A 13539-nucleotide genomic window follows, 5' to 3' on the forward strand; every position below is an offset into this window, starting at 1 on the left:
ATAATCATGACAACAGAAACTGTACCCCCAGAAGACTTTACATGATACCCCCCCATTCTAGTTTCGTTATTAGTATATTTCAGGAAAGTTCTACAGAAGTACATCTTTAGGCATCTATTGCATTTTGAATGTCATTGTATTGGGCCAGGTCAGTTGTGCTGAGCAGTCAAAGGTTTGGAACTAATTTCTTTTTCTTTGAAGATGATTTAATTGTGGAGCACGGCACAACATGGGAAATATGTTGTTAAAAAGAATTTCCTGCTGCTTTACACCACTCCAGCAATCTGTTCTGCTCAGCTGGAGCATACCCAGTGACATTTGAATGCTTCAGTTCCTTTTCAATGAAGCAATTATGGTTTCACAGAAGATATTTAACCTTATTAAAATGACAGTTTAATTTATTCTGCATTATGGGAGAGAAATTTGGGAGCACGCCCCTGCGCACAACTGGTGTGGTTCGAGGAGCCCCGGATATTGGGCCTTGGACCTTACTGGACTGAAGACCTTCCTCCTCCTTTCCACCCCTTTGTATTTCCAGCCCCCTTGAGATAAAGGCTAACATTCCATTAGCCTTATAATTTATTTTTTGTACCTACCCACTAGCTTTTAGTGATTTCTGTACATGGACTCCTAAATCTTTCTGCTGCTCCACAGTTTCTATCTTCTCATCATTTAGAAAATACTCTGATCTCTCTTTCTTAGGTCCACTACATCCCAGACTAATATCTTCTTTCTGTCACCTTCACTAACAAGTTCATTTCCATCCAGGTGTAGATACCTCACCACCCCAATATCCTCTGTCAAGGTAAAGAGACATTTTCCTCTGGGAAGTATTGGATGGTTCTTAGAGTATTTCACTTTTTAAAAATTTATTCGTTCATGGGATGTGGGCGTCGCTGGTGAGGCCGGCATTTATTGCCCATCCCTAATTGCCCTTGAGAAGGTGATGGTGAGCCGCCTTTTTGAACCGCTGCAGTCCGTGTGGTGACGGTTCTCCCACAGTGCTGTTAGGTAGGGAGTTCCAGGATTTTGACCCAGCGACGATGAAGGAACAGCGATATATTTCCAAGTCGGGATGGTGTGTGACTTGGAGGGGAACGTGCAGGTGGTGTTGTTCCCATGTATCTGCTGCTCTTGTCCTTCTAGGTGGTAGGGGTCGCGGGTTTGGGAGGTGCTGTCGAAGAAGCCTTGGCGAGTTGCTGCAGTGCATCCTGTGGATGGTACACACTGCAGCCACAGTGCGCCGGTGGTGAAGGGAGTGAATGTTGAGGGTGGTGGATGGGGTGCCAATCAAGCGGGCTGCTTTATCTTGGATGATGTCGAGCTTCTTGAGTGTTGTTGGAGCTGCACTCATCCAAGCAAGTGGAGAGTATTCCATCACACTCCTGACTTGTGCCTTGTAGATGGTGGAAAGGCATTACAGCACTAATACAGCAGAGAGTATCATGACGTGTGTAAGCAACATGTAATTAGGATACCTGAAGGACCTTTAAAGTCAGCTGCCAGAGCTTTCTACTTTGACTTGAAAGCTGCTGTTAAGTGCTTGGACTTAATTGGTGAAAGAATTGCTTTTTGCTTTTCTTGGAGAGTATCAGATTGAATAAAAAAATACATTTAGACCAGCGAAAAAAACCAAACAGGGCGGGAGATCGGGAGAACCCCCATGGAAATCACTCCCTCCTCTCGGAGTCTCACTTCACATCATTCTAATGTTAGATTGGACCCTGACACTGGACTTGGGCTGGTTTTGCAGTATAATTGCAGCATTGTTGTAAAACAAAAACATTTTGCACTAATGTTACGGTTGCCATTTAAATGTCCCCTTAATGTGAAACGTAAAGTCTAAAAGCCATCACTAGACATTACTCCAAAGCAGTCATCATTTGGACTGAAAACAATTTAATTGCTCTTGATTTACTAATGGAACAATTATTCCTGATTAATACCTCTTCATTGCTATCATTGTAAATCCACCCATAATCCATTACTATTAGCAGTTCTCCCGATCTCCCGCCCTGTTTGGTTTTTTTTCGCTGGTCTAAATGTATTTTTTTATTCAATCTGATACTCTCCAAGAAAAGCAAAAAGCAATTCTTTCACCAATTAAGTCCAAGCACTTAACAGCGGTTTTCACCTACAGAAACAAAATTCCTGTCTTCCATCTAGTCATTCCCAGCATTTCGTATGTGCCCACCTAGTGCAGTTTGATGTACTGTGGACTGCCCCAGTGTGTCAGCCCTTAATGAAGCCCTTACATTAAGAGCCTTGTTATGGGGGGATATTTTATCTTGAGGAGAAGGAAATGTTGACATTATCCCTGAATTTCCACGAACTTTCTGCTGCTGAGCCGCTGTAACTTCAGTTTTTTCACCAGTTTCAGCCAATTTTCTCCTGCCACTCCTCTCCTGACGGCCTTGACTCCAGGCTAGAGTATGGTTCCATTAGTGTGTTCACTTTCCAGTATCTTATCCAAGTGGTCTTTCTTCATTTGTGAGCCATGTGTGAGCGTCAGCAGGTTATTTTATCACAGCAGATATCACAGTCAAGTTTCATTCTATCTCCTGTTCTAATTCATTCTTTTTTAGAATCTATAAACTGTGGAACTCTTTACTTTTTAGTCTTCCTTCAATCTACAGACTTTCATCACCTGATCACTACATTTTGATTTACCTCATCTTCTTTCCTTCAGTTTTCAACCTCGGTGGTGTCCTGCATTAAAAAACTTGGTGCTTTCACTAAAAATGAATATTTTATGGTCTAATGATGTAGAGGACAAAATGGGGACAATTGTCTTGTGCTCTGTGCCCATAGAATGCTTATTCCCCAGGAAAAAGGAGCAGAGACCCCTGATGCTGGTCTTGCTCCCCTTTACGTTGTTCCATGATTTCCAGCGCTTCCCCTGAGGGAGAGGGGGCAGATTGTCTACGGTGAAGGCTAACGACAGTACTGTAAATGAGAGGGGAGAGGGTTGGCTCTGGAAGTTTTCTGGCAGTTATTTTTGGACAACAGCTAGAAGATCCCAATCACAGTGGCCATAGCCACTACTACAGGCCTCTCAGATAGGCAGCATCAGCTGACTTTCCTCCATCATTTCTAAGCTGAAGGCCCTGTCAGAGGGAGGGCCTATGTTGGGGTACGCCTGGACCATTTAAATGACCTGAACTTGGAACTACAGACAGGGTCAGGTCTTTGCAGTGAAGTGTTCTGTGGGTGTGTGCTGCCTAGCGCCCAAGTTTGGGGGGGCACAATAAAATCGGCCCCATTGGGTCCAAATACCATATTATGCTCCTGAAACTAACTGCACCAATTTTAACCGTTAAGTTCTGAGAATTTCATGGAATTTGTAACATAGAAACAGGCCATTCGGCCTAATCTAGCCTATGTTCGTGTTTATCCTTCACATGAGCAGTAGTCGTCATTCCATGTGCTCGAACTGTTCCCAAATCCCTTTGACCCCCTTTCTTTCAACCACTTATCTAACCAATTCGTTATCTAACCAATCCTTTCAATCACTGGAAACAGTCTGTTTCTATCTATTCTGTCCCCTATCCTTTCATAACATTAAATACCTTTATGAATTCCCCCTCTTAATCTCCTCTGTTCTAACAAAAACAGCCCCATGTTTTCAAGTCTTTCTTTGTATTTGTATTTCCATATACCCCAGACAGCATTCTAATGAAGCTGCTTTGTACCCTCTCTTTTGCCTCAACACCCTTCCTATAGCATAATGCCCAAAACTACATACAGTACTCCAACAGTGGTCTTAAGATTTTATATAGATTCACCATTACTGTTACATTCCATACCTCTTGCCATAAATCAATATTCCATCAGCTTTTTTATGACTTGAGATGCTGCTTTTAATGTCTTATGAACCTGAAGCCCCAAATCTCTCTGCTGTTCCACATAACTCAGCACTCCCCCATTCAAAGTATCATTATTACATTTTTTAAAAACTAAAATGTACCACCTCATATTTATTGACAATATATTTCATCTGCTACTTTATTTCCCATTTCACCATTTTATGAATATACCCTTACAGCTTCCTTTGGTCCTCAGAATTATTTACTATGTCCCCTATTTTAATATCCTTTGCAAATTTTGACACCACCGCCAATATTCAAATCATTGATGTAAACAATAAACAGAAGCAATCACGGTGGACAAGGCAAAACTTCAGAAGAGGTTCTAAATATATTGAACTTTGTAATGTTTTGCTAAATTGCCAATGTCCAACTTGCTAATATTGGGGCATTACAAAAAGACAATGCTGGCAGTATGAAAGTGGGAGTGCAAGATCTGGTAAATGTGAGCCACACTCATAAGTTTTGGAAATAACTGTGGTTTTGAATGTAATTTGTTACATATTGTATCATTTACAACTGCTCCCATAAAGTACTTCAAACTAGTCATTATTTAATTTATTTCTTGGAGTTATATTCATTCAAAAGTAAGAGGCTGGAGCCGTACATGACAGGTCAGTGGTTTGTATGCATGTCTGCCTGTTGTGCTCAAGACTCATAGAATTACAAATGACTTCTTCATCCTTTAATCAATGCAACAGCTCAGTGCTTTGAACAGTCTAATTTTAGAACAAGTCTACCTAGGGCTTAAATGTGCTTTAAAAGAAATTACAGAGACAAATGTTACAGTGCAATATGACATTTTTGCAAGGATTTTTTGTGTTCAAAAAGTCAGTGCTGAAAAGAAAGCTTTTCTTCCTGCCTAATTTAGGTTGAGATAAAAATGTCAAATGTAAGATCTGCTCAAATATTTTCAATCTACTCTGAATCTTTTTAATTTTCTAATCAACGTTTCATCCTAGAACGTTTTCTTCTTTTCCGCACCGTTCTATGACTTGCCTTCACGCATACTCCCTTAGCAACAAGAAATGGATAAACCAGGCTCTGGACTGCCCCAATGTTCTTGCGACTGGTACTTAGTAAATGACCAGCAGGAGGTGCCATGAATTAGTGAGACAGAGGTTGCTCTTGTCCTTTTGTTGAAGGTAGTGCTCCATTATGAGCGGATACTCCATCTAACTGTCCCGCACCATTAATCAGGCTTTATTTAACCTGCAGGCTGAGGTTCAGACTACCCTGAAGCTCTGACATGCCAGTTATGGATGGAGTAGTGGTTGGTGCACCTCATGTGCAGCTTCCTCTGAATTCTGCCTTCAAGAGAAAATAAACTAAATCCTAATGGATTTTCTAGAGAATGAAGAGAAAATGCTTAACTTAAACCCCTGCAGCCTTCCCCCCACCCCATCCTCCTTATTCTGCTTATGCTGCTACCTATTGTGGTTATATGTGAATGTAACATCATGTTTCATCAATGATTCATCTAATAAATCAAAATTCTAATGAATATGTTTAAACTTTATTGCACACAAGTATCTATAAAACTACTGTAGTTCCAGGTGATGCATCGAAAAACCTTTTTTTGAGAGGGATATTTGAGGGATCGCAAATGCACAGTAAATATTATTATGTAATGTTATGACTAATCTGATGATGTTTAATTAGCTAAGGGAAGGGTAATAGAGAAACCAAATTACGACAAAATGGGCATACTTCAGAGATGTTAAATAATTAATTGAATTTTCATTTATTCGTTAATTTTCACAATAACTATTTCATTGACTGTCATTTTATGCTTATTGGATAATGCAGTTACAACAATCACACAGCCCTGTCACAGCAGCTACCACGAAGTGACTAGTATTTACTTCAGAAGTGTAGATAAAGTCAGTTTGTTCCAATCCGCTGTGCCGTGGAGTGATGAGAAATGGGGTTATGCCTCTTGATTCTCCACATGGCAATTTTCCAAATCTGGCTTGAAGTCAAGTGGAGGCCAAATGTTTCATCACAGGGAATGGGGAAAACATTGAAAGGGGCAAATCACCCTGGGTTGTTCTTCTTGCTTTATCTAGTAGACAACTTAAACAGACCAAATCTTCAATGAACTGAAAGCTGTGCCCTTATTTTTGGCTTGAGTGGATAGTGTGCTAACAATTACCCTTAACTATGGTTTATTGTAGCAGAGATCACATGAACTGTTTGTCACATTCTTTTGTCTACTTCAAGAGGAAAAACCACCATAATGTCCATTGCATTCAGTTAAACCCAGGTTGAATATTATTTACAAATAATATAATTACATAGACTCAGATACACAGCAATAAGCGAACAGTACCAATTTTACTAAAGCACTCGGGAAATTGTATGTAACGCAAAGTGGGTGGAGATCTGATGTAGTGGATCTCTGTCCTCTTTTCCAGTCAGATTTGTCTGATTTATGCGTGTAAGTTGGGTGGATCCTGAACTTTCCTTGTAGGGCCTGGAGGAGCACTCCTACTCATCCCAGCCCCATAAGGAAAGTAAAAATAAAAAAGGGAAAACACTTACCCTTTTTGGGCCTCTTCTGACCCTAGCTCCTCTTCCCACTAGGTTGGCCAGGCAGGGAAGCCACAGTCCCCACATTGGCCTCTGGATAAAATAGCAGTCCAGCTCCAGTGACATCATTGGAGCTCGATCTGCATATTTACAAAAGGTCCCCGCTGGCTTCCGGTGGGTGTCCCTCTCGTCTGCTGGTGAAGATTGGAATCTGCAGGAGGACAATGGGATCTCAGCAGGTAAGTCCCACGGGTGATTTTAACTGCCCGTCCAGTTTCCTCCGGGTGGACAAGAATGGTATAGCGTTACTTAGCTCCTGTCGGTGGGCGAGCTGTAACTGAGTCTTTTTAATTGGGTCGCTTTAGGTAGAGTGGTTCAAGAACCAAATTAGGCAACATACATAAAAACCATAGAAACAAACCTGAGTGATGATTCTGTATTCCTACAGCAATGACCAATTCACTGCAGATAGAGATTGACAGCACTGGACATTAGGCTGACAAACAGAAAGTTATCTTTAGTGCTAAAAAGATCAATTCAATAACTCTGTCAAGCAAACTTGATTAATTTTGCCTGCCCATGCCAGACCAAGGTCTTTTCACTTAAAACCATTCAACTTCATGTCTTGGTAATTACATCTGTATTATAGTGAGGCAAACAGGTGGCAAAAATAAATGACAAAACTGGCATAAAAATAGGAATTCTCTAAAAATCTCAACACTGCTGTCGACTTCAATGTCCACAAATTTATCTTCCAGTGATAAGCAGAAAAAAGCACTATCTTGCTGTTCGACTCTGTATGGTTAAAAAACCATTAAGATCATTGGACTCGGTGAAGGTGCCTCAATTTATATCAGGGTCGATGGAGTACAACATCACAGACATGCAGCAAGCTCTCAGTACACTGTAAGCTCCACAAGAATTGCTAACACTTAAGCGAGGCCTCTGTGTTTATGCCAACTGCTGCAGCCCTATTTCAGTGTTCTAGGTGAATGTAAAATGCTCCATCTGACTGTCAGTGGTGAAGCTTTACACACTGCTTCTCCTGCCTGCAGGGCTTTTCCAAAGTGTTTACACCTTTTTTAAAATCATAAAGAATGGTATTAAAATGATTAGGGATTCTGAACAGAAACCAAGCCTCCAACATCAACATCATTGCCACTACTCATTCGGGAACCACATTCCCAATATCAACCAAAAACAAATTCCTCAACCATTAAAATGATTTTCTGTGAACTAGTTACAAATGGTTACAGTCCACACCGTAGAAAAGCAGGTAATTCAACCATGTTAAGTGTTGGATGCCTTATGTGCGTTGCTTTTCATGAGGTATATTTTCTTCCAAGGGGTATATTTGATTGAAGTTTTCAAGATATTAAGGGAAACTGATAGGGTAGCTAGAGAGAACCTATTTCTGCTGATTGGGGAGTCTAGGACTAGGGGACATAGCCTAAAAATTAGAGCCAGGACTTTCAGGAGTGAAGTTAGGAGTCAGGTCTTCATGTAAAGGGTAGAAGTTTGGAACCCTCATCTGCAAATGGCAGTTGATGCTAGCTCAATTGTTAATATTAAATCTGAGATTGATAGATTTTTGTTAACCAAAGATATTAAGGGATATGGGGCTAAGGCAGGTATATGGAGCTGGGTCACAGATCAGCCATGATCTCATTGAATGGCGGAACAGGCTCGAGGGGCTAAATGGCCTACTCCTGTTCCTAATGTGAGCAAAAATGTCAGTCCAAGCACAAAGCTGGGAATGCCACTTTATCCCCAACAGACTTTGTTGTTTACATTAATGAGTGGAAGAAAATATACCCCCCTATGAATATGTGTAAACTAGTTGTTAGTATATTTGAGAATAGGACAAGCTGTATTGGTGACAGAGGAGCATCTCAGAAAGAAGCAAAAGCCACATATATTCTTTGTATAAATGACATATATTTGAGGTACAATTACCATACTTTACTATATTATAGGATACTTGCATAACAAGCAAAGCAGTGTCAGATTTATGTGTTGTGTTCTGAATGTGATTGAGTGGGCTCCACTTTTGAGTAAAGGTTTTTAAGCTGCTTAATGCATTCATCTGTTGCTTTGCACTGTCACCAGTTTTCTGTCACTTATCCCTAAGTAAAACCTACTGAAATCAAACTCTGTGTCCTCATGCAGGCTAAAGAAAAGAGGCAATATACCCTTGAAGAAATAAGTAGACCTTTGGCAGAGATAAATCAAACTAATCCTCATTGACTTGGCCAACAATTTGCATATATTTGATAAATACTTTATAATATTCCTCAGTTATCACAGCTTTCAAAAGCTCTTATAGATTTGTTTCGTGGCATATTTAATGCAAATGAAATTACAATCCACTGTTTTAAAGGCACAAGAAGAAAATTATCACAACACTGTAGACAGGCTTCTTGGTGAATGTTGACATGTCAGAATTTAGGATGTGTGGCTGGAAAAATGGGCAGTAAATCTACTCTCATCCCATGCCCTTTATGGAACTTTCCAAAGCCATTTGATAAAGATTGAGTTACAATATTTCTGTATCTTTTTATTTGATCAAGCATTAAACTTAACTTAATTTCACTTTGTTTTTCTCATTCCTACCAAAATTAATGGATGGTTTGACATTCTACTTTAAACTGTTGAAGATCAATGAGTTACTCATGGCCATTATTTGGATTTGGACGCAGAGGGACAGAACTGTTGTTATGTCTCTTTTTCTCAAGGGGTCAGTGATATGAATGTCCTTCATGCTGTGTTTTTTCTGTGCATTTGGAAGCTCAGTTCTTTTGTCCACATTAAAGAGGAAGAGGTTTGCTCAATCATTATACTTTGGTGAAATAGAGGAGACGTACAATACACATTTGACTGGACAGTGCTATTATTTGATATGCTTGTATCTGCTGCTATTTTTTTAACCTCCAAGGAAGTTACAACTTATTTTTGGTGGCCTAGCTGTGGTACTATACTTTTCTTCAAATAGTGCCATGGGATCTTTTCCATCCACCTGAGCAGGCGCAACCACGATTTGATGTCTCATCTAAAAGATGGATCATCCAACAATGTAGTGCTTCCTCAATACTACACTGAAGAGTCAGCCTAGATTACGTGCTCAAGTCCAGAGTGGGACTTGAACCTGTGACTTTCATGACTCAGAGAAGGGTTGCCAACTCTGGTTGGAAGCATTTCTGGAAGTTTGATCACGTGACATTCTGACCACGTGACATTCTGACCACATGACTTCTCCAATATTATTACATTTACCTCATGGGTCCCCTGTAGTTGACTATTTTTTCTCTTGGATTCGCACCAAAAGCTGTTGTGCGACAAATTCCAAGAGGCCAAGCGTGAGCAGGCGAAGAGGGGAAACCACGGGTGGGGAAGAGGGGAAACTGAAGAACCCCCCTTTTCACACCACCCCCATTTCAGACCGCCCCCATTGCCGAGATGCCCCCCGTTGCTGAGGCTCCCCCCATTGCCAAGACTCCACCCATTGCCGAGACCCCGATTGCCGAGACTCCCTCCATTGCCACCTGCCCGATTGCCGAACCCCCGCGATTCCCGACTCTCCAGCACTCGGGGGAGGAACCTTTGATTCTGGGAAACTCCCTGTCATTCTGGGAGGGTCGGGAACTCTAGCTCAGAGGTAAGAGAGCTACCACAGAGGCAAGCTGACACTTCAGATGCATGCCATCTGTCAGGAGCCAAACAGATACCCATAGATCTAAAGTGCACATATTGTGGATGAAAAATAAATATATGTCTGTCATGTGTTTATTAACATAACATATTGTACTTTGTAAGTGCTCCATATACATATTACAGCACATTATTTTGTGACATGAGCTCTTGAGACTTTGTGAGGTAAGTTAGTCAGTGAAATCATTGGTACCAAATGGCTGTTAAGTCATATTGGTACTGTATCAGAAAACTAAAACACAATTCTTCTTTTGCAGGTGACATGTATGGTGACTCTATCAATAGACAGGGGTGTCCTACACAAGGTAGTATGGAAGGACAAGAGGACACAGAGGTGAGTATGTTTAAAAACTGATGTATATGCTTTACTTGACAAAATTAAGTCACCGTTTTTGTTTGTTGAAGCACAATTTAGATAGAGAGCTTATGAAGGCTTTTGTAACATTGAATAGGGAAGAACTGTTTCCGCTGGTTGGGGAGCCATTAAAAGGGATCATCAGTTTAAAATTGTCACTGAGAGTGAGGAGAAGGGATTAGGAGAAATGTCTTTGCCCTTAGGGTTGTTGGAGCATGGAATATTTTGCAAAAGGGAATGATTGAGGCAGAGGGTATTGCATTTTTTAAGGGAAAATTGGATACATTCGAAACTGAGGAAGATACAGGCCTATGGGAAAAGAATGGGGCCAGGGATAAATTTTGGATTGCTCTATCAAAGAGCCAGCACAGACACACTGGGCAAATAGCCTCCTTCTGTGCTGTAAACTTCTGTGGTTCAGTGATAATTCTTCAGAAACTCAGCAGACAATATATCTGAAAGATAATTGTTTCAAGGACCACTGTGATCTCATCAATAACCTGCTAGGTTAGTAACGGTGATGTGTGCAATCATGTGATCTGTGTTCCTGATGCTATATGGTTGCTGAAAAAAAAAGGAAATTAAAAGTGGGAACCAGCCTGGAGGAAACTGGGTTCAAATGTTGCCCATTATGATGTAATTAAAGCCAACTTTGTCTGCTGACTGGAAGCACTGAAATGGATTTGTACTGTTTCTATCTCGTTACTCATGGGCATGGCATAGCACAAAAGTATCCTAATTTAGCACTAATTAGCAATAATGCCATAAAATGGCTGGGTACCAAAATAGAAAATATCCTATTCCCCAGTTCTAAAATCCTTCACCTTGATGAGCACAAACAGATAAATCCACACACAAAAATACAGTTAACTCATTTTCTGTCATAATGGATTGGACCCCATTCCCCAATGGAAATTAGCAGATAATTGAGAGTCTGCATATTTTTGTTTTCTACAGGTGGTACAATAAAATCCCAGGCAGGGGAATAAAGACAAGTACAATACAAGTAAAATAAATCAAATTGAATTTAATCTTTCTTGGGTTGTGTGGTTAATTTTTGTCAGATAGGAGAAACTGGTATCAACAGGCAATGAGAAGACATATCATTCAAACCCCTGTACTACAAAAATGATGGTGAATAATTAGATAGATAATTAGATAATTGGAGCTAAAATAATGGAGGTTCCACTATGATGTGAAAATGCAAGATTTGAAGAGCAACAGATGTTGCGTGAACTTTCCTCGATGGCTGATGTAGTTGGATTCATATCCAAACTATACCAAAGGGCTAATCTCAGCCCGGATAGCAGTTAGGGCACCATACTAGGCTTTAGCCCTTGGACTAGGAGCACAAAAATCAGCGGGGTTAACACTCCATCTAGTGATCCCTGCTGGCAGTGTATGCTTGAGGCCATTGGGTGAGGAGACAATCAGGGACTGTTCCCTCCACACTTGAATAGCCTACCAACATTTATATCTGAAGAATGGACACTTGGATAAGAACCAATGCCTTCAGGAGAGGAAAGGCATGAGAATGGCAAAGAATGACAAAATCAGAAAGATCTTGTGCTGTTCAGAAATGGGTATAAAGTTCATCCCCTTTACAATGTACAAAATTATAGGGAAGTTGACACTGAAACAAGTAATAGCCAAACTGTACCAGGTGTAAAGGGCCATGGTTTATTCACCATTGTGTGCAAATGATGATTGAATTAAGTTGAGCACTACATGTTAATCTTGTCAGTAGGACTTTTTTTTTGCCTGTAGTTATACCTTTTTTCAGGATGGTATGTTTCAACAGGATGTGAAAAAGTGCAAGATTCATGTGCTTATCCTGATACTTCATGGAGGGAATATTTTGGACACAGGAGGAGGAGGAGACCAGAGCTCCAAGGCGGCTGATGTCAATACCTTTAGTTCAGTTCTTGAAAAGGTTACCAGGGATCATTTTCCAGCAGCTCTTAGCCATATTCTCATCAAACTTGTCCCCTGCCCTCCTATCTGCTCCGAGGCTTTTTCACTGGTTTCTAAGTAAGTACCTCAGGATAAATTTGAACGAAACTTTTATAACACACTGCGTTTAATTATAAATGACAGATTTTAATTTTTAATAGGGCTGGCTAGAGGTTTTTTTTTAAGCTTCTAATAGATATTCAAAGTGAAATCTTAGATCTGTTGGACCTTTTTATTTGTTGTTTTGGTTTTTGTTTCATCGACATTCCTCATTCAATTTAAACAGTTTTCTCTCTCGACAGCCTGTGAATTGACATCTGGGTGACCTTAAGACAAGATATGAAATGAAGTCAGTTCTGAAGTAGGCGGGATGAAATGAAAGATGTAAACGAAGAGTTCACTGAGAGGGCAGCGTACTCTTAGAAATAACATGTTGTTTTCAGTCAGTGCTCAGTGTAGTGTTGAAGTTGGGGCATGTGCTGAACTTGGCATTCCCATGTCATCCTGCAATTTTGCAAAGTAGCTACAATCCTTTGAGACACAGAGATGTCACAGCCAATAGAAAATAAAGGATCAAAATATCTAATAGGGCGTAAATACAAGAAGCATGATGTGTGGCAGCCTCCCGGGAGTGTTCTATTAATGGGGACTTCTCTATCCCTGAACTTCCCATTATGGTGAGTCATGAAAAATCTAAACCTCTCCGTCTGTCTCTCCTCCTTTAAGATGCTCCTTAAACCTACCTCTTTGACCAAGCTTTTGGTCACCTGTCCTAAATCTCCTTATGTGGCTCGGTGTCAAATTTTGTTTGATAATCGCTCCTGTGAAGCACCTTGGGACGTTTTACTACATTAAAGGTGCTGTGTAAATGGGTGAAGTTGTTGTTGTTGGATCAATGTCAGTGACTATTATAGTTTATTGTTAGATAGCAGCATCACAACCATACTACTGGCTCTTACTTACTATCTGCCTATACTAAGAAAATGCAGTCTGTCACATTACAGAGCAGCTCGGCTGCCCTCACTGTTCTATCCTTGTGATGGTGCCGAAGTTCTCACTAAAACATACAATCATGACGTTCCTTTTTCAAGGCTGCCTTTGCTGTTAATTGCTGATAATTAAAAC

The 13539-nt window shown here is 40.5% G+C and overlaps 1 protein-coding gene across 1 annotated transcript in view; it reads left to right on the plus strand.

The window, feature by feature from the left end:
* The window catches only part of pitpnm3 (PITPNM family member 3), a 323972-nt gene that overhangs the window by 157399 nt on the left and 153034 nt on the right, over positions 1-13539 (plus strand). Inside the window, exons 8-9 of the mRNA XM_068007892.1 lie at positions 10364-10440; positions 12263-12492. Coding sequence (XP_067863993.1) covers positions 10364-10440; positions 12263-12492 — 307 coding nt within the window. The remainder of the gene's footprint in view (positions 1-10363; positions 10441-12262; positions 12493-13539) is intronic.

Source organism: Heptranchias perlo, chromosome 28 (genome assembly GCF_035084215.1).
Source record: "Heptranchias perlo isolate sHepPer1 chromosome 28, sHepPer1.hap1, whole genome shotgun sequence".
In the NCBI taxonomy this organism is placed as follows: Eukaryota; Metazoa; Chordata; class Chondrichthyes; order Hexanchiformes; family Hexanchidae; genus Heptranchias; species Heptranchias perlo.